Raw genomic sequence first — 19,954 nt, 5'->3', positions numbered from 1 at the left:
ACAACCACTGGATGTAAGATGTCAGAATACATCTGCGTTGAAATTACCATCAATCTGAACTAGAGATGTGTGTGTTCTGTACCCAACAGCTGCGCAAACTATCACTCCAGGTGCAGGGCCTCTATTCCGATATCGAATGCAAGCAGGCAACATGTGATCTCCTTGGAGCCTCCAGATACATATACAGCCATCAGGCATGCAGAACCAGGACTCGTCTGAAAAGATGACATTATGTCACTCGTATATCAAGCTTTGTAGTTCAGTGCACCTGAGTCCCCATCTTTCTCTGTCTGCATTGTCAAGGAAAGCCAAAGTAACAGTCGCGTGCTGATGATTCCAACGAGATATATACTGGTAGAGAGTGTATCTGCAACCTCCAACCAGTTCCAGCATTAGTGTCACATGACTTACGGCCGAAAGTCCGGAAATACTTCATTTCTACGGGATGAAAGATGATTACTCTGCTTTGTTACATAAAATTTAAGAAAAAAATGGCTATCTGCTGCAGCATCTATGCATGTAAAGAAAGTTTTGTAAAAGGAGGACCTGTAACGTTTCATAGGTAACTTAAAACTGCATGATTTTTTATTTTATTTTCAGTATTTTTATCATTTTACTATCTTTGTTGAATTGGTTGGAAATTTTTAACTATATTGTATAAGAAAATTGCCACTGTATATATGACATTTTCGGCGTGTATTAATAGCATCAAAATGTATTAAATACTGTGACACTATTTACTGGAATCACCCATTAATTGAGTTTTATATTCTTTTTCCGTGTACTCTATTGAAACAGAAAGCTGCGCCAATTGGCGCTAACCTTTTTTTTGCCAAGTCGTACATGTTTTGATTTCGTAAACAAATACTGCCTGTGATAAAAAAAAGAAAAATGCTATTATTATTAAATTATTGAGAAATGATTGTGCGATATGTTTACTTCATTAAAAAAAAAGAAAAAAGAAAAAAAGAGCAATTGAAAATCATGATTGATGCAATATTGAACATGAACATTTAAACAACATAATTTTAAAGCTCAGTGCTTTGTTATTATTTTCTATGAAATCAATTAAAAATAATCTGGACTATAATTCTGTCTCATCTATGATGCTGTTTGAAATTTATGATAATTGAAAAAATATGGTGTGAAAATTTAAATTTTTAAAAATGCTTAAAACAGGCCTTAACACATATAACAGTGCGTTTTTTTCTCTTTAGTATGCAATGCATTAAAAATAAACGAATTTTTTACTCCCTCAAATATTATAACAGTATTGCAATTAATTTTTACTATTTTAATTTTTATATGTTATTCAAAAAATAAATATAATTCTAAGTTTCCATTCTCAATTTTTTAATATTCATTTTAGATTTTCTTTCTAAAATTATTTAAACTAAACATCTTAAACAACAGTGCAAATAATTTAAAGCGATTATTAAAAATATAGATAAAATATTCAGGGAAAAAAAGCATCAAGTTATATTTAAAAATAAGTGTTAAAAATCGAATAATCTAATTCGAGATCGTTATCTGCCAACTGCCAGCAGAAAGAAATAAAACACTCACCCTGCTATATCAAAAGCATGCCAAACCTGTGATGAACAGCCTAAGCTATCACTCCCCAAGAGTACCAAGACCATAAATCACGTGGTATATGTTGGGATCCAGCTAAGCAGACAAATTCCCTGTGGAATGAGCTGTCTACCTGTTATATGAAGTCGTTGGATGATCCATACTGCTACAAACATCGATGCACCATACAAGCGGATATTGGGCATGTCATAAACATACTCATTTCGTGACTAATAGTCCAGGATGTGATTGTACGGTTGCCCAGGGCTGGCCTCGCTATATGTTTGTTCTCTCGGGCGTTAGTCGTGGGAGGGCATCGAGATTCTGCATGCCACTCAGTATGACCGTCAGCAACCCATTGATTCCATATTCACATGACAATGGTTGGATGTCAGCCAGAGCGACCGCCAGTGTCACGGAATAATAATCCACACTCTCGATAGATAACGATTCTACCTCTATCGAATTCTGACAGTTGCTGGTAAGCCTTTCTTATTCAAGACATAACACGATATTCTGAGCAAACTGTGATTTTACAAAACACTCTCCAAATTAGAAATCCACTATGCAACATTTCTTTTATGCAGTGCTTCAGATATTATTTCTCCCTCCTGCATCATCTAAATGCTCTGAAATACTAATAATTTGGATATCCCAACGTCTTTCTTTCATGTAATGTTGATGTTTGGTGTTGCAATTTTAATGGCCAGCAGTGTATTTTATACTTAGTTATGATCAGTTGTGAAAATTTCAATCTTCAGTTTATGGATGGCCCTTGGATATGATACCGATTTCGATATCAAATATCTTAGTCAATTTTTGTCGTATGGGAATCAGATGTTTTGTTTTTTATTTTTAAAAATTAGTACAAAATTTTCTGAAAGTGAGTATAGAGATTGAAGGAACATGTAAAAAGTCAGATTTTGTAATTTTTACAAAATCAATTTCTTTAAATTTAAAAATGCCCAAACATGAATATTTTAGTCATTTAAAACATTTTGTAATTGGAACTATATGTCTACAACTAATGATTGCAGAGAACTTCTTTGGTTTGTTGCATTTCACTGAATTAAACTTATTCACTGCATATAATCCATACTCAACAGGGATCTAATACAGTAATAATGATTAAGATTAATGTATCATACTATTAGTAATTAAAATTAATGTGCCATTCTCACTTTTTATGCAACTGTATATATCCTCACCATTTTGGAGGCTTTAGCTTGTAAAGTAGTAACCTAATTACTTTAAATATGCTTTAAATTTCACTCATTTAGCTCCTTCTTGGCTTATCTAATTTCTTTCATATATTTCTTCTTTTTTTTTCCTTCCACTTGCTTAATTTCTTTCATATATTTCTAATTTTCTTTTTTTATATACTGTTTTTAGCTAATTTTCTCATGTTTTTGATCTGAAAAGTAGTTATTCTTTTAACCTGTTTTTAAAACAATATTAAAAGCTGTTAAGTTTTATGTTTTCTTTCTAAATTTTACATTGAAAACTATGACTATTCACTATTTCTTCATGATATTTATTAATCAATTTTAACATGAAATTAATTTTATAATGATTGAGATTCGTACCTCTTCTTCCTTCTATGTAATAAGAATATAGAATATAATGCGGATGATCTAAATTTCCTCTAGTAAAGATTGGTTGCTTTTAAAGCAAAGATTATCATTCTCATTTAACGGTATTCAAAGAAGTAGCAGTTTAAGTAAAATTCAACCAACTGTAGTTAAAGCTTTTGTTATGATAATATATTAGGTTCTGATTTATTAAGATCCATATATATATATATATATATATATACATTCAGAAGAGATATATCAAATATAAATCATATAGCTCAAATGGCATATTTAACTTTTTTGGGCTTCACCGAAGAAATAGTACCACTTATTATTAATTACATTATGCCTCTTTTATGCCTCCAGGATAAAGCAGAGAGCACTGTGAGACTCAGCCAGTATGCCATGGCCCTCACCTTGGATACACAGTTGATCCCAAACTTTCCTAAAAATGCAGCTGTGGTACTTTTCTGCCTTACTACAGGCTATGACTGTTTCCCCTCATACCTGTATTGACTCGGGCTTTGCGACTGTCTATTATGTCTTCTGTGCAGACAACATAAATTTTTGATACTACTTATCATGAATCATGCTCTGTGCTTGTGATTTTAAACTGTAAAGTTCAGAAATATTGGAAGGTTAGAGATCTAATGGGGTCATAGCCAGTCTTCTGGTCATTCGTAACAAATAAATAAATTACATTGTATAGCTGAAATTCCAGGATATAGTATATACTGAGATAATGAGAATCAGCCATGATTGCAAAACAAGAAAATGTGATCAAAGACTGTTAATAGATTTCATGTTAGTAGCAGAACCAGGTAGTGAGATTCATGAAGAAGGGGGTGTCTGCAAGTATCTCTAACTACCTGATTGTCTTAAACATCCACCATTTATACCTTTTAGAAGAGCTGTTTTGCCTAGGTTTTTACAGTTTCCTAGATCAACTATTTTCAAATAATTTTTTGTATGCCCACTAATTTAAACATACTGATAAAATTATACACTTTAGATAAGCTGAATTTCTTTTCATGATGTTGTTTTCTGAACTTACCACAAATAGGTTTTAGAAGCTTTAATGACTTCAAAAGCAGATAATAGCAAATGACAAGTATATTTAAGTAGCAATAATGGGTATAAATATGTGATTTAAAGATATTCTGCTTTCTTACTTTCTTTAATAATATAAATATCATCTTAAAGTTTATGAAAATAGAGACTAAAATAAGTAAATATACAAATTTAGATGATAAAGGCTGCTTAAATGCAGGTCTTCGTGACAGAACCATAAACCTGTCCTACTCAGAGTATCACTGATAACATCATCAAAATATGATTTTAATGCTGTGAATAATGAAAAAATTAAGGAAAAATTAATATCCAGTATTATTTAGGTATCATCTAATTGCTAAATCAATAAATCCATATTGACTACAATGTAAAACTGAATTATGAAACTGATTAGTTGTTTATTATGAAATTTATTTTAACATAACATACAATTTAATTTCCAGACACTTCGAAATATAAAAAGGAACTAAAAAGGTAATATCTAATTGATAATTTCAAAAATTATTTCAAACAGATTTAACTGATTTTAACTAATTATTAAAAATTTATGGTTTTCAAAATTCACTGTAAGTAAATAAAATAAAAACATTTTTTAAAAGTTTAATTGTATGTATCATAGTATATATTTTAAAATAATCATCAGTCAATAATCAGGGTGTAATATAAAGCTTAATTGATTTTACTTTCTAAAGTGTATGTAATGAAAAAATAATTTGATCGGAAGTTAAAATAACATGACACTTTCTCATTTTGTTTGTTTACTACCTTTTTTTTTTGTTTTTTGTTTTTTGTTTTTTTTTTGTTTGTTTGTTTGTTTGTTTGTTTGTTGGGGGCAGGCAAATGCATCACTTTTATGTCTGTTATATATATATAATAAAATCATATTTAACTAAATTACCCTGAAACTAGTAATAAGTATTATTTGAATTATTTCTGAATATAAGCCGGGAGGTAAAATTTTGCTGCAGAATTTAGCCAAAATTGAAAACATACATGTGTAAGCCAAATTTTAAATCGCACACAAAAATAAAACAATTAACAAAGAATACAAAACTAGAATGGAAAACAAGAAATAGGTTGATTATTTTTAATCAGTTGATTATTTAAAAATTATGCAGTTTTATGCGAAATATTGAAAAACATGCATCTTTGCATTGAGCAGAGTTGTGACATTAATTAAAATCTAACTTTTGTGCGATTAGAATGTATGATTTTGTTTCTGAATCATGTTTATATTTGTAAAATTATAAATATTTATACAAAAATTAATTTAACATAATCCTAACAATTTTTTGTACCTTTTGTGCATGTTCTTAATTTATTTATCTTTAAATTATTTATAATGCAATGCTTTTGTACAGTCAAAAGTCGTTAATTCGGACACCCATAATTCGGAATGATCTATAATCCGGACCTCAAAGCTAAAAACGTTCTGCACGTGCTCCACGTTGACACATGCGCATAGGCATTTACGCGTGCGCGTAAGACCTCTTACGACTGCGTATTTGTGTGTGCGCAAGCGCAGAATACGTTTTCACGTGCGCGTTTTATGTATAACAGATGGTGTAAGCTAAAATTATCTAATTATCTATTTCAGTTAATTTTGATGATTGCGTTGTTCCTTAATTTTCGAATTGGATCCGTCTTATTATTTTTTGTAGACTGTAAGAGCAATACTAAAAAAGTAAACTTGAACTTTCAATTATGTCAAATAGAATTTTTGATTCTGGAGCTCCCAAAAGATCGTACAAAACGAAAGTATGTTTCGATGTCCATCAAACAAAAAGTGGAATTGCTGCAAAAAATGGATAAAGACATGAAGAAGGTGACAGAGAGGTTAGTGAAAACGAAAAAATTTCGATTGACAAGTTAGTCGGTATTCTCGGCACAGCAATTAACGGGACTTGAACAGCGGAACTTTATAAGTGAACAAAAAATAATGTCTGTTTATAGAATTAAAGAGAAAGTATTATCACATAAAACAAAGCAACTTAAACAACTTACATTGAAAGAAATGTTTAATAAAGTAAACAAATAAATATTAAGCTTTCTTATGTAAATTTTGATACCCTTTAGATCATAATTGTTCTTTATTTCATAAATTACAATTTCATATTTTTAATTTTAGAATTTCTGCATGCCATCTTACGCTATTTAAACTGATGATCTATAATCCGGAATCGCCGAAGTCCCGACGAGTCCGGATTAACGACTTTTGACTGTATTATGATTACATCATATACTGTGTATTGTAGAGAAAATGTAAAGTGGTTAATGAAGAAAATCATGCTTTCAAAAGGGGTCAGTGCAGAAAAAAGATTGGGAATCCCTACTGTAGAAGAAAAGAAAATTTTTCTTAATCAGTTTTTCCCCAGTCTTCTGTTTGATTTTTATTTTTATTAATATGTACTATTATGATTTTGTTTACATACTGTTATAGTTTTATTGTTACTATTAATTTTAAGTCTCATAATTAAAGGCAAATTCTTTGCATCTCTCTTTTTTTTTTTTTTTTTCTTAACTAATAAAGTACTTTATTGCTGTGAAGAAGTCAGCTCAGAACTATCTATTTAAAATACTATAAAGCATTTTCTTCACAAGCATTAGGCCTTTTATTCGTTAATATTAGTAAAATATTATCAACATAATCTTAATATAGTTACTGATTCTATATTATTTTATCATGCTGTTCAAATTGGGTAATACATTTATCTAATTTTGTAGGGAGAGCAAGCATCTGACTGTAGCTCATTAGAGGATCTTCCTTTAACGCATGATTCAGCACAGTTGGAAGCATGTGTTGCTCAACTCAGGGACATTGTTGGTGAAACAGTAGCTCGGGAAGAACTTATCCGTGTCTCCCTTGCTGCAGACTATGATGTTAATAGGGCCTTGAATTTCTTCTTCTCTTGATTTAGAACTAAGTGATTCTTGTAAATCCTTATTTGTAATATATGGTTTTATTGTCATTTAAGATTTTAATTTCTTCTTCAGTGATGAAAGGGGAGAGTATGACCTCTCAGAGCTCAGATTCCCCCCCTTTTTTTAAGCTATTAATAGCTAATTTTTTGTGATTAGCTAATAATAGCTAAATTTTTTAATACATTCCACTGTCTATTGGTTAAAAATACAAATGACAAATAAGCATATGAGGAAGAATATGAGAAGATTCACTTTTTCCCATACTGAAGTATTTTTTACATTTCTGAGTGAAACAACTTGTATTAAGGTATCTGACATTTCTAGCAGAATTTTATCCGAATTATTATTTGAACAACTTGGGTATTTTAGTGACTTAAATATATATATGAGGCGTATTTGGAAACTAAGTACCGTTTTGAAAAAAAAAAATAGTAAAACAATTTTTTCGAATCCAATTTTATTTTTACATGAAAATACATGTCTTAAACTATTTTTCAACATAGTTTCCGCCAATGATCAAACAATTGTCATAACGGGTGACCAGTTTTTTTATACCATAGTCAAAGAAACTTCCCGCCAGTTTCGATAACCACGACTCCACAGCATTTTTCGTGTCATCGTCAGATCCAAAGCGCTTGCCACCAAGCTCACACTTCATGTGCAGGAACAAGTGATAGTCGGACGGCGCCAAGTCAGTGCTGTACGGCGGGTGATCGAACTGCTCCCAATGAAACTGTCGAATTAACGATTGAGTGACACCAGCAGTGGGGCAGAGCATTGTCATGGAGCAACACAATTCCTTTACTGAGCATTCCTCTTCGTTTGTTTTGAATGGCACGCCTTAGTTTTGTTAAAGTCTCACAATATCGTGTCGCATTAATGGTTTCACCTCTGGGAAGAAATTCAGTAAGCAAAACGCCTTTCCTATCCCAGAAGACAGTGCACATGATTTTTTGTGATGACATTGTCACTTTGAACATTTGTTTTTTCGGAGAATGAGTGTGTCTCCACTCCATCGATTGTTGTTTCGATTCTGGTGTGAAATGACACACCCAAGTTTCATCACCTGTCACAATTTGGTTTAAAAAGTTTTCTCCCTCATCATTGTACCCCGTGAGAAATGTCAGGGCACTACCAAGTCGCTTTGTTTTGTGAACATCAGTGAGCATTTTTGGAACCCATCGGGAACACAGTTTGCAATAATTCAAGCGGTCAGACACAATTTTGAACAAAACAATACGTGAAATTTGTGGAAATGCCTCTGAAAGAGTTGTCATTGGGAAGCGTCTGTTCTCATGAATTGCTTCATCAACTTTCATTACCAAATCATCGGTGACAACAGAAGGCCGACCACTCCGAGCCTCAGCGTGGATATTTGTTCGACTTGCATTAAACATTCTTACCCACTTTCTCACCATTCCATCACTTATCGCGTATTCTCCATAAACTTCTGTCACTAGACGATAAATTTCGGCCAGTTTAACATTCCTCACGTTCAAAAATTTAATCACGGCGCGAATCTCACAGTGAGCGGGAGAACTAATTGTCTTAAACATTTTGAACGTGCACAGCAAACTGAAAACACAACATAGAGCAACCAAAATGGCGACAATTGAAAGTCAGTGAACAAGAAAGACTAGTGCGCTTGCCCGGGACGCCTACCACAGCGCTGCGACGGCGCTAGAATGAAACGGTACTTAGTTTCCGAATATGCTACATATATATATATATATATATATATTTTTTTTTTTAAGAATACTGTTGTTTATCTGCAATACTTTATTAAAAAATTTAGTAAATATTAAGCTGTGCAATTATATGTGATTAATTATTTATGCATAAAATAAATATTGTTAGTTTTACTTTTTGGTAATAGCAGCAGATAATGAGCAGTATTTCTGCAACTGCTGTTGCATTACCATAGTTTCAGAGATTCATAAAAGCATTTGTTTATTTTGGGCAATACAGTATAAAAATTAAGGAAGAAAAAATGCAAATAATTATTTTTAACATGCAAATGAAAATTCTTCTTCTCTACATAAATTATTATAATAAAATTGGAATAAGTTTGTATGCATTATATTACAAATTAATTATTTACCTATTAGATTCTATTTTTATGTTATTTTGTGTCTGATTAAACGTATCCATGCTTAGAACTTTGCATGTATTTGCCCGGAAAGGGGGAGGTCTTCCACATCTTTTTTCTCCTATAATTGTATAAAAAGATATTTCTTAATATGAAATTTAAATTTGATGAAAATCCTTCTGTTTTCCTTGATTATTCAAGTATTTCCTGATACAATAATTATTAAACCATCATAATTTTCTAAGAATCTTAAATTCCATTTTCTTATATTCAGAATATTTTTTAAATTATTTTCAAAAATAATTACTTTTTAGTGAATCTTGCCATAATTTATGGTGCATCTTCCTTATTGAATGTGGATTTTTGCTTTTGATATGTTTTAAATCTACATTTAGCTTTTTTAATTCATCTAGTTAGAAGTGTCTTATTTTTCAAAATGGAATACTAATCTAAACTTATGCTTCAATAATATGTTTTATTTTTAATTTGAATATTAAAAATGTGAATGGTTTCTACATATTCAAGGGGGGGTTAAATTTTTAAGAACAGAAATTTTTAAGTGAGATGATAAGAGTTTGAATATTTGTTGATTCTTTGATTTTTTATTTAATTTTTATTCTATAAAAGTTTGCAAAATCCAGTTCTTCAAGACATAAGCTTTCATGAAGCCTCTTGTATGCCTGAAAACCTCTCAGTTAGTAATTCAGATTCTTATTGTGACTGTCCCTCTCTGAGGAAGGATTTTCCATTTGTAATTTCTTCCAACTTTCAAATATTGATTTTCTGCATTTCTAATGTGTTGTCGTTGAATTAATTAAAATTAATTTTTACGCTAAAATAGCATGTACGTCTTTCTCTATTTTTTTATTACTCTTCTAGATTTATTGATTTATATACCTCTACGTATTTTCTACATAATGTATGCTTTTCTAGTGTTTGGCAGTTGTAATCAAGAATATATAATTATTTTATCAAGATAAAAATAATATGGGCAATTTTATCTTAGAAACTATATCGATAAATAACCTGAACTGTGATTATTTTAGTAAACCGGTGTTAAAATATTTATCCTCTACAAGAATTTACAAATTTGTTCTATTTCTTGATATTTATTAAGTACATTTTGTAATATTTGTTGATTTATATTGCATATGCATTGTGTTGGTTTCTTAGATTAAATTTTATTTCTTTTTTTAATTTGGCTTGTGCATTCATAATTTGAAAACCATCAGGCATACTTGTGAAAATATTTGACAACAAAAAGTTTTCTTTTATGCCAAACTAACAATCAAATTTTAATCATTAGATTCTATTTGAACTCTGAAAGCTAAAATGTTATTAAAAGTTTCAGATTCCTATATAACTTTTCAGTGTTTTACAGGATATTATATTATGTCCTTTTTGAAGAATTTAAAGGCTAAATTTGTTTTATTTATATGTTTGTTTTTGCTGAGAAAGAATAATTTGATTTTATTCAGAATAAGTAAAAGCAAGTTTAGGTATGTTAACAGTGATTTTATATCCATACATAGATTTATTTTATATTAAAGTTTTTTTTAATTTGCTTTCCTGTTGGAAAAATTATGATCTTCTAAATGTTTTTAAAACAGAATTATTCTACGTATGAGAAAAATTAAGGAATTCACTTTGAATTCAGCTTAAATCATTTGGTTTTAATTTCTGCAAGATTGAAAAAGCTGTTTCTATTAAGCAACTTGCTGTGTATTTTTAGATTTGAACAGATGTTGCTGAATTCTAAACATTTTAAGTGCTGCAGCAGAGTGTTTAAAATGCCAATTTTTTTTCCAATTATTTAAGTATTTCTATCAAATTAAAACTGATTACCATAATTAGTGCAAATTTCCAAAGCAGAAAGTTTGCAATTTTGTAAACATGTAAATTTATAACAGTAATTTCATAAAATAATAAATTTTTATGAGTGTAATTTTTCACATTATTTTTCAAAAAAATTTTTTAGCATTCAGGTAGTTTATAATACTGAGCCATCTGATTTATTCATTGCTTATTCTTTCAAAAGCATTTTGCTTTTGCAGTTTATGCTGTAAAACATTTTGTCTAGCCATTATACGTTTTTTGAATGTAATTTCTGATATATCAGGGAAAAGTAATGTAAGACTCTGGTTTACTCCCAAAATATTTCTTATGAAATGTCTTTCATACGCAGTAAAATTTCTGTAAACGATTTTTTTATGCTGGTGAGAGGAAAGTAATCTATGCTTATCTTTATGATTAACTGTAATGAAAGGCAATTTTGAAAAAATGTGGAGATTTCTTTTAGTGAATGTACAATCAAATCTTATTTGATCAGGAAAAAAAAAAGTCTTCTGAAAGAACATTTTCATTCTCTTAAAATATATGAAATATGTATATAATTCTAAATGTTGACATTGTGGAAGTTCATTTAATACGAAGTATTTTGTCATCAACACATATCTTTGCTATGTAATATATATAAATATACAAACACACAGACACATATATAAACATATATATATTATATGTATGATTATCTTTCAGATTTATGTAAAAATTTCAAAATGATTTGATCATATTTAAAAAAAATCTGAATATATATATGCTTCATTAATTTAATATAAATGTGATATGTATTACATCTTTGTTCATGTATTTATGCATCATTTATTTTCCATTCATTGCTGTTAAACACATTTGTAATCTGTAGGTCATCCTGCACATCGCATTTTCATTTTCTTTCGATTTCTCTTTAGTGTAAAAATATTAATTATCTTACATTATGAAATCATTTGTTACCATATGTTTGTCATGTTTTTTGTATTCTCTCCTACTTCAAGCTATGGATAAGGAAAATTTTAATTTTCTTTTTAGTTGCATTAAAAAGTTCCTTAAGTCCATGCTTACATCCTTGCAACAAAACCTGTTTAACTCATCGCATATTTGTTTTATGTGTAAATTTTTTCATTATTTAATGAGTTTATTTATTCTGATCAGAAGTAATGACATGGATTCATTCGCAAAGCATGTTAGTTATCTTTTACCCTGTTTTCAGAATTAAATATAGATAGCATGTTTCTTTTCATTGTGCATGGCATTTTAATATAGCAATTAAAACTTATTTCTTTCCTTAAGTAAACAAATTACTACTCTTATATACAGATTGCTTCTGAGTTGTTTACTTTGCAGTAATTCATGCTGCATATTAACTATCTTTTGTTACCATCAAAGACTCTCCCCTATGCTTTCTGTTCAGTATCATGCTGTATATTTTTATTCACCGAGAGTTCTTTAAAAAATATAATTACAGTCAAAAGTCGTTAATTCGGACACCCATAATCCGGACCTCAAAGCTACAAATTTTTTGCGCTTGCGTCGCATTGACGCACGCGCGTAAGACCTTTACGGCTGCGAATATGTGTGTGCGCATGCTCAAAATACGTTTATGCATGCGCGTTTAATGTATAACGGACAGTATAAGCTAAGCTAAAATTATCTAATTCAGTTAATGTCGCAGATTGCGTTGTTCCTTAATCTTCAAATTGGATCCAGCTTATTATTTTTTGCAGACTGTTAGAGCAATTTTATAAAAGTAAGCTTGAACTTTCGATTATGTCAAATAGAATTTCCGATATATATTTACTAATATGTGAAAGGATCTGCAAAGCGAAAGTATGTTTCGAAGTCCATTAAACAAAAAGTGGAATTGCTGCGAAAAAATGGATAAAGGCACATCCTTTGTTTATCTAACCATTCCAAAATCTGTTTATCAATTTCACGCTGCTCTGCGGCGGGGGGACGCCACGGCAAGCTATGAATTGGAAGTTGATCTGTCAGCACTATCCTTCTCTTCAGGGCAGATGTTTTCATTTTATTTGGCTTATAATTCCTTACTAAATGTAGTATTTCATCTCGATGTACTCCGTCTTTGATATGATTTAAATCAAATTCCTCGTCATTATAATTCGCTTCCGATAGCGAAAAAAGTAAAGTAAACAAATAAATATTAAGATTTTTTTTTTTTTGTAGATTTTGATACCCTTTAGATCATAATTGTTCTTTATTTCATAAATTACGGTTTCATATTTTTAATTTTATTGTTTCTGCATGCCATCTTACCAGATTTAAACTGATGATCTATAATCCGGAAAAATCGATAATCCAGAATCGCCAAAGTCCCAACGAATCCGGATTAACGACTTTTGACTGTAGAGGCTTTATGGAAGGATCTAAGTGAAGAATCTTGAAACATTAAAAGATGTAGAGGGAAAATATTAACCTTTTTTAATTTTTAATTTGGAATATATCATGATGGCAAATGAGCTTAAATTGTACGGTTACTTGTCTTAAATAATGTATAAAATACTGTGGTTTGAAATTTCATGTTTGCTGTCAAATTTTGTATCTGTTTATTATTATTATTTCCAATTATTATCTAAATAATGGGGCTTAATTATTGAAGAGGCTTAAAATATGACTTAATGACTTGCGTGTATGATTGATTAGAACAGTACGTTATGCATTTCATTTATCTTACTTTTTATTTTTAATGTAATTGAAAAGGGAATAAATATTTAATTGTTTTAATGCTTGATCTACCAGCTTTTTAAGGTGTAATTGAAAATGGAATAAATATTTAATTGTCTTAATGCTTGAACTACCAACTAGTCGAAATCACTGCTTTATGTTTTTGATAGAAATAGATATGGATTATTAGTAGGTAATTTTGGTACTTCCTTTGTTTCATATTTTTCTGCACAGTATTGCATTTTAATTTATTTTAACAAGTATTATCTATTCAGGAGCTATTTTTGTTTTTGCAGTTTTCTATAACTCATTTTTACTCTAGATTTGTTGATATATTTTTTCATTATATGACTGTTGTATACAATCAAGTCTTCAATGCTGCCTGTGTACATTGTACTTTAATAAACTGCTGCATTTAAAAAAAGTTATTCTTGTAGTTAGACCTGCTGTTTTGAACAGAACTTTTGCAGTTGAAACTGAAGGAAAACCCACTTGAAATTATTATTGTATTCTGCAAAATGGCCAGTTAGCTTGCCTACTCTGTTTATACGAGTTATAAAATAACAAAGTATTTTACTACTTATGGAACTTAATGTTCTCCCTCTTGTATATGTAAAGTGAACTCATTTGAGCTAAAATATAATGCTATTTATTTCATTTATATACATGCATATATATATATACACGACTAGTAATGTGTTGTACTAGAAAAATATTTCCACTTGGATGAATACTTTATCAGCTTATCTTATTTGGATTGTTAAAGAGATTTTTTAAAAAAGGGGGGGTTGCATTCGATTGTTTTATACTGTCATAATCAGTATTTAGATGTACTTTTTATGGATATCCTTTTATTGGCATTGGTGTTTTATGTGTGCTTTTGAAATACAGAATCATTAAATTAAAAAAAAAATCATAATTAGATTTTCTTACTTCTATGCATTTCAAGAAAATATTGCTTTAAAAAAAAAATTCAGGTGCATAAATTAATTTAGTCTTGAGGTCACAGTTACTTAAAGCAATGGAGAAATGTCGGTCATTATTTATGATTTCTTTTTGTGTGACTGTGAACGATGATTTTTCGTTTTTAATAACTATTCAGAGCTATGTTTATATGTTGTTATTTTTTTGTGTTAAATGTTCTAGTTCTTTGAGTTATTTTGATGTAAAAAATTAAAAAAATATTCATGAAAATGTTTTTATATTATGACATAATATATCATGTGGAGTTATTTCCAAGTGGACTGTAATATAAATTTAAAATACAAACACCATTTAACAGTTTTAATATTTTTATTTAACCATTCAAATTTTGCTTCCGATGAAGCAACGAAACAAACGAACGACTGAAGTTTTTATAAACTGCTTTATCAAAGCAAAATAGCGTTGCCATATTAAGCAATACAAACATAGCCAACTTTAATGGTGCAAACGATTAGCTGTTTTATAGAGTTAGCTGTTTTATAGAGTGGCGTTAACACCGCCCGACTTTGAAATCCTTAGGATTTCAACAAAATTAGTTCAGCACACTACAATGAAAGTTTTAAGAAATTATATAATAAGAAATTTCAAAATTCAAACTAATGTATTAATACCAAAATACGTTAAAATACAATATTTATTAAAACAATAAAATTCTGTAAGAGTATATAAGGATTAGGTATTATTTCCAGGCAATAAACGTGTATTAGAAATGCTACATTTAAAAATCCCGCGAGGTGTTTTTACTAGAACATTTTTCCATCTTTCCCAGGTGTTACATCATGAATTCAATCAATTAACCAAGAACAAATTAAGAGGTTATCTTTCTTTAAAGGCTATCCTTTTGGATATTACTTTTTTCAAACTGCCATTTTCCTCGTTGTTGAAGATTATTTAAGTAATCTCTTGACCATTTTTGTCAAATGATTTGATTAAGTTTTTGAACTTGTTGCCATCTAGAAAGTCTATTAGTTGAGGTTCAGGAATGGCATTAGTAGGTTGACCAATTAAGAAATGGCAGAGTGTTAAAATCTCGAAATCATTTGGATCTGACGATAATGAAATGAGTGGTCAACTATTAAGGATACCTTCAACTTGATTGACAGCTGTTAAGAATTCTTCAAGAGTTAATTTGGAATTTCCTACTACCCTTTTTAGACGGTATTTAAATGACTTAACTCCTGCTTCCCAGAGCGTGCCAAAATTAGGAGATCTAGGAGGTAAAAATTTCCAAGAAATTGCCTGCGAAACTAAATAATCAGCTAAATTTTCAGGAGGGCTGTAAGCGAGGTGATACTATTTTTTCAGGTTTAAATTACCGCCTACAGAATTAGAAGCATTGTCTGAAAATATTGTAGATGAAATGCCACGATGAGCAAAAAAATCGTTTTAAAGTAGCAATTAGAGCTTCGGCTGTTAGATCAGTGAGAATTTCTAAGTGTATTGCACAATTGGCAAAACAAACAAATACTGCTACATAAATTTTGTTTAAAGTACTTTTACGTTGATTTTTATATTTTATGTAAAATGGATTATAAAGGTCTATACGGTGTTAGAAAAAGGGGGATTTACTGTGACTCTTTAATTAGGCAAAGATGCCATTAATGTCTATTCCATTTTAGATTTTACCTTGAAGCATGTGATGTATTGATGTACAGTTCTCCTAGCATTATTTCTTCCATTTAGTGGCCAATACTCTTTTCATAAAATATTAAGTAGAGTTTGAGCTCCAACGTGCAGATATTTTATGTGAAAATGGTTCATTATTTTAATTAGTTTTTGATCTCAAAGTAAAATATGATGTTTCTGGTCGAATGATAAATCAGAATGGGCTAGTTGACCGCCAACACGAAGGAGATCATAATCATCAAGAAATATATTTAAATTACTCGCATTACTTCCCTTAATATTTTCTTTTTTCTTTAAGGCATTAATTTCTCTATTAATTTCATTTACCTGTACTGCTCTAATTAAAGACCTTTTGGTGTGTTCAAATTCTTCAATAGTTATAGAACCAGATTTCTTTTCCTTGTTTCTGCAGTTATATGTGAACCTAAGAATTCGTATTAGTTTATGAAAATTATTTCTTAGAGAGAGTGTAAGGATCTACTAACATTTATTTTATTTAAAAAATTTACTATCATCTCTTATTTTCCACTTCCGGCCAGAATAAACACATTAACTTGTTTATGTAAATTGTACTTGCTAGCACTTAAGTATTTAAGTTGTGGTTTTTTGCCAAGAGCAAAGTTAGATGGAGAGAAAGTGAGCCACATTGTCACAGCATTTCACACGAGCATGCCATCAGCTGCTGTCTGCCTTTAAGGCCAGAGGTTTTATTCCTCTCGAATGCTAAAGAGACGTAGTTTTTCTCAGTTTGCGTACTGCATACGTAATAATTAAAAAGACCAGTCTTGGTGTTAGTCATTTGTGTAAAGTATTCAAAGTTAGCTTTTATTTAAATTTTAGTTAGACAGTAGTTCTTATATTTTTACGTTCAAACCATAAGTTGTTGGTCTTCATATCCCGAAATGCGGGAGCGCCTGTAATATTGTGGAAAATAAAGGGTAATTTAACCCTTCTCATCTTTGCTACACTACGTAGGACATAGCTTGTAGTCAAACTCACTGTCTAGTCAGGACACGTCATGTTCGCCAAACAGATTAGAAGGAACAGTAGTCCTGATAACAGAAATTGCTTGATAAAATCACTTGTAGTAGAAAACAGCTAAGTTGATGTTAGATGAATTTTTAAGCTCAGTTAAATATAGTTTCTTTCCAGTGGAGTCCATTTGTTTCGCACTGGAACTATCCGAGATATTTTCAGCGGCAACAACTTGCCCTGACCACCAAAGGTCAAGAGGATTTTCACTGCATGAGATACATTTCCACTGATTTGATGTAAGAGACTGAATTTTAGAAATTTGATTTCCTACAAAAGTTTTGAGATGATGAGGGAGTGAATTAATCTAGACAAGAGAGATTGCTGAGTCTGAGAATAACAAGACTTTGTGAATGTCTATTTTTAGAGAAATAATGATTTTGTTGACAAGTTGTGAGAGTAATAAGCAAGAAGATAACTCCAATCGTGGAACAGAAATTGTCTTTAAAGGCAAAACTCTTATTTGCTGGCAAGCAATTTAGTTGTTGGAGAAGAATTTCCATTATAACTTCGAAGATAAACAACTGCTGCATATACAACAATGGAAGCATCACAAAAGCCTAGTAAAACAACGAATTGAGAATCAACACTCAAGATGTGTCTGTCATTTCTAATGTTTTCAGTTTCCTTTACGGTGTGAACAAAATGGTTCCATTCTTTTTTCAGTTGATCAGTATGTTCATCATCCCAGTTAATTTTCTCTAGTCAAAGCTTCTAGAGAAATATCTTGGTCTTAGTTATTAACAGGTCCAATAAATCCGAATGGCTCGTAAAGTTTAGCAATAAATGACAAAACTTCTCGTTTGGTATAAACATTTTGCAGTTTTACTGAAACATTAAAAATAAATGCATCTTCTTTCGAGTTCCAAACCATACCTAGTGTTTTAGTAGAAGATTCTTCAGTTAGGACAAATAAATGCTCTTTGCAGTTTTGATTTTCTATTTCTAGAAGCTCATCACAGAATTCCATTTATGTATAGTCATGCCACATGAATGAAACATTTTAATTAACTGATCTTTAAGAACTTTACATGTTTTGATATCTTGGCTAACACTTATAATATCATCCATATTGTTGCATGCGTACGGGTTCGTTACGAAATGAATGCACAAGTTCGATGAAAAATTAACAAAAATTTATTATTATCACAAAATGCTTAAATTTCCTTAGATATTCATACAGTATTACACTATCTCATAGTAGTTATTTCTTAACTACTCAAACATTCAACAGAACTTAATTCAAAACAGCTAGAGAAAGCTAATCCGCGAATTCGCTACAGTCAACAAGAGCAGTTTTCTAAACAAACTTAAAACAACAACAAACTAACTAATCCTCAAATTGAGAGGTGTTCGAGATTTGCAAGAACTACCCATTCTCCTTTCTCCTAATAAACTTAAAATGATATAACTTTACATATAAAATTCTAAAGCGTCATGTTTATTTTCAAAACCGTAGAACTACAAGAAACTAGAACAAAAATTAGATGGTTGCCATTCTTACAGTGAAAAACTATGAAAAGAAAAATAACAACTGAGGCTGGGTTCTAACAATACTTCCACCTTTTGATTGCAAATCCCATACAAATATTAAGGCTAAGCGAAATATAATAAAAAATACTGTCCATACAAATATTAAGGCTAAATAATAAACAAATTTAAAAAATTAAGTTCTTAAATTTCTACTGTAAAATAACTCAAGTAGTGTTCAAGTTAGAAATCTAGATGGAATTTTAATTTGTCGTCCACTTCTAGTCACGACAGTCTTAATATCCTTTGATAAATCTGCAGCTGAATTGAAGGTATTTCGAGAGGGAATATTCTCTGGATTGGTCGAAATAATTCTCCAGACGTGGTTTTGACACGAACTACTCCAATGTTGCCGTCTTTTCCGGGATATAGTTCAATTACTTTTGCTAGAGGCCGCAACACCTTGCGTTTGTCATCACATTCGATAAGAACTATATCCCCGATTTTTAGCTGTTGAGGAATCGGCACTGTAGATGGTCATTGCAGTAGCAAGCCGAGATATTCATTTCTAAATCTCTTTCTGAAGAGCTCTCGTAAATTCTTTAAATGTCTCAGTCTCTTGTTGAAATCAACTTTATCAAGATGATCCAAGTCAATAACTCCAAAGACTGGAATTTCACCTAAAAACAAGGACGGTGTCATCAGAGTCCTCTGACACATAAGTGAGTGGTCTGGCATTCACAGTTGCTTCGCAGTCGCACAGCACATGTGAAAAGTAAAATCCAAGCTTTTCTTTTACCCTTCAAAATTAATGGGCCAGCTAAATCAACGCCGAAAATCTCGAAATCACGAGCCTCTCTAACTCTGTTTTCTGGTAGAGTAGCAGGCACAGTCTGTAGTCGTTTACCTCCATGTCTCCTGCACCTGATACGTGCATATAAAAAAAAAAAAGGCTTTTCGAATCGTAGCTCTACTTTTCAGGATCCAAAACGTCTCTAAGTGTTGACATCAGTACGTGAATTCCTGCATGAGACATAGAGAGATGTTTATCAATAATCAATTTCTCTACAATCTTATGATTCTTCGGAAGTAA

The 19,954-nt window shown here is 30.7% G+C and overlaps 1 protein-coding gene across 5 annotated transcripts in view; it reads left to right on the top strand.

Moving 5' to 3' along the window:
• LOC118203015 (uncharacterized) overlaps positions 1 to 15,033 on the top strand; it is a 149,276-nt gene extending 134,243 nt beyond the window's left edge. For all 5 annotated transcript variants that reach the window (XM_085819019.1, XM_085819022.1, XM_085819018.1 and 2 more), the window contains one exon: positions 6,942 to 15,033. In XM_085819019.1, coding sequence (XP_085675145.1) covers positions 6,942 to 7,130 — 189 coding nt within the window. In that variant the 3' untranslated portion in view covers positions 7,131 to 15,033. The remainder of the gene's footprint in view (positions 1 to 6,941) is intronic.
• Positions 15,034 to 19,954: the final 4,921 nt, after the last annotated feature.

The sequence above is a fragment of the Stegodyphus dumicola genome, chromosome 6 (genome assembly GCF_044657685.1).
Source record: "Stegodyphus dumicola isolate Sdum_Otavi_A_Nest chromosome 6, ASM4465768v1".
In the NCBI taxonomy this organism is placed as follows: domain Eukaryota; kingdom Metazoa; phylum Arthropoda; class Arachnida; order Araneae; family Eresidae; genus Stegodyphus; species Stegodyphus dumicola.
The sequence above is the reverse complement of the archived record's forward strand: the minus strand, read 5'-3'. Positions and strand labels throughout refer to the sequence as shown.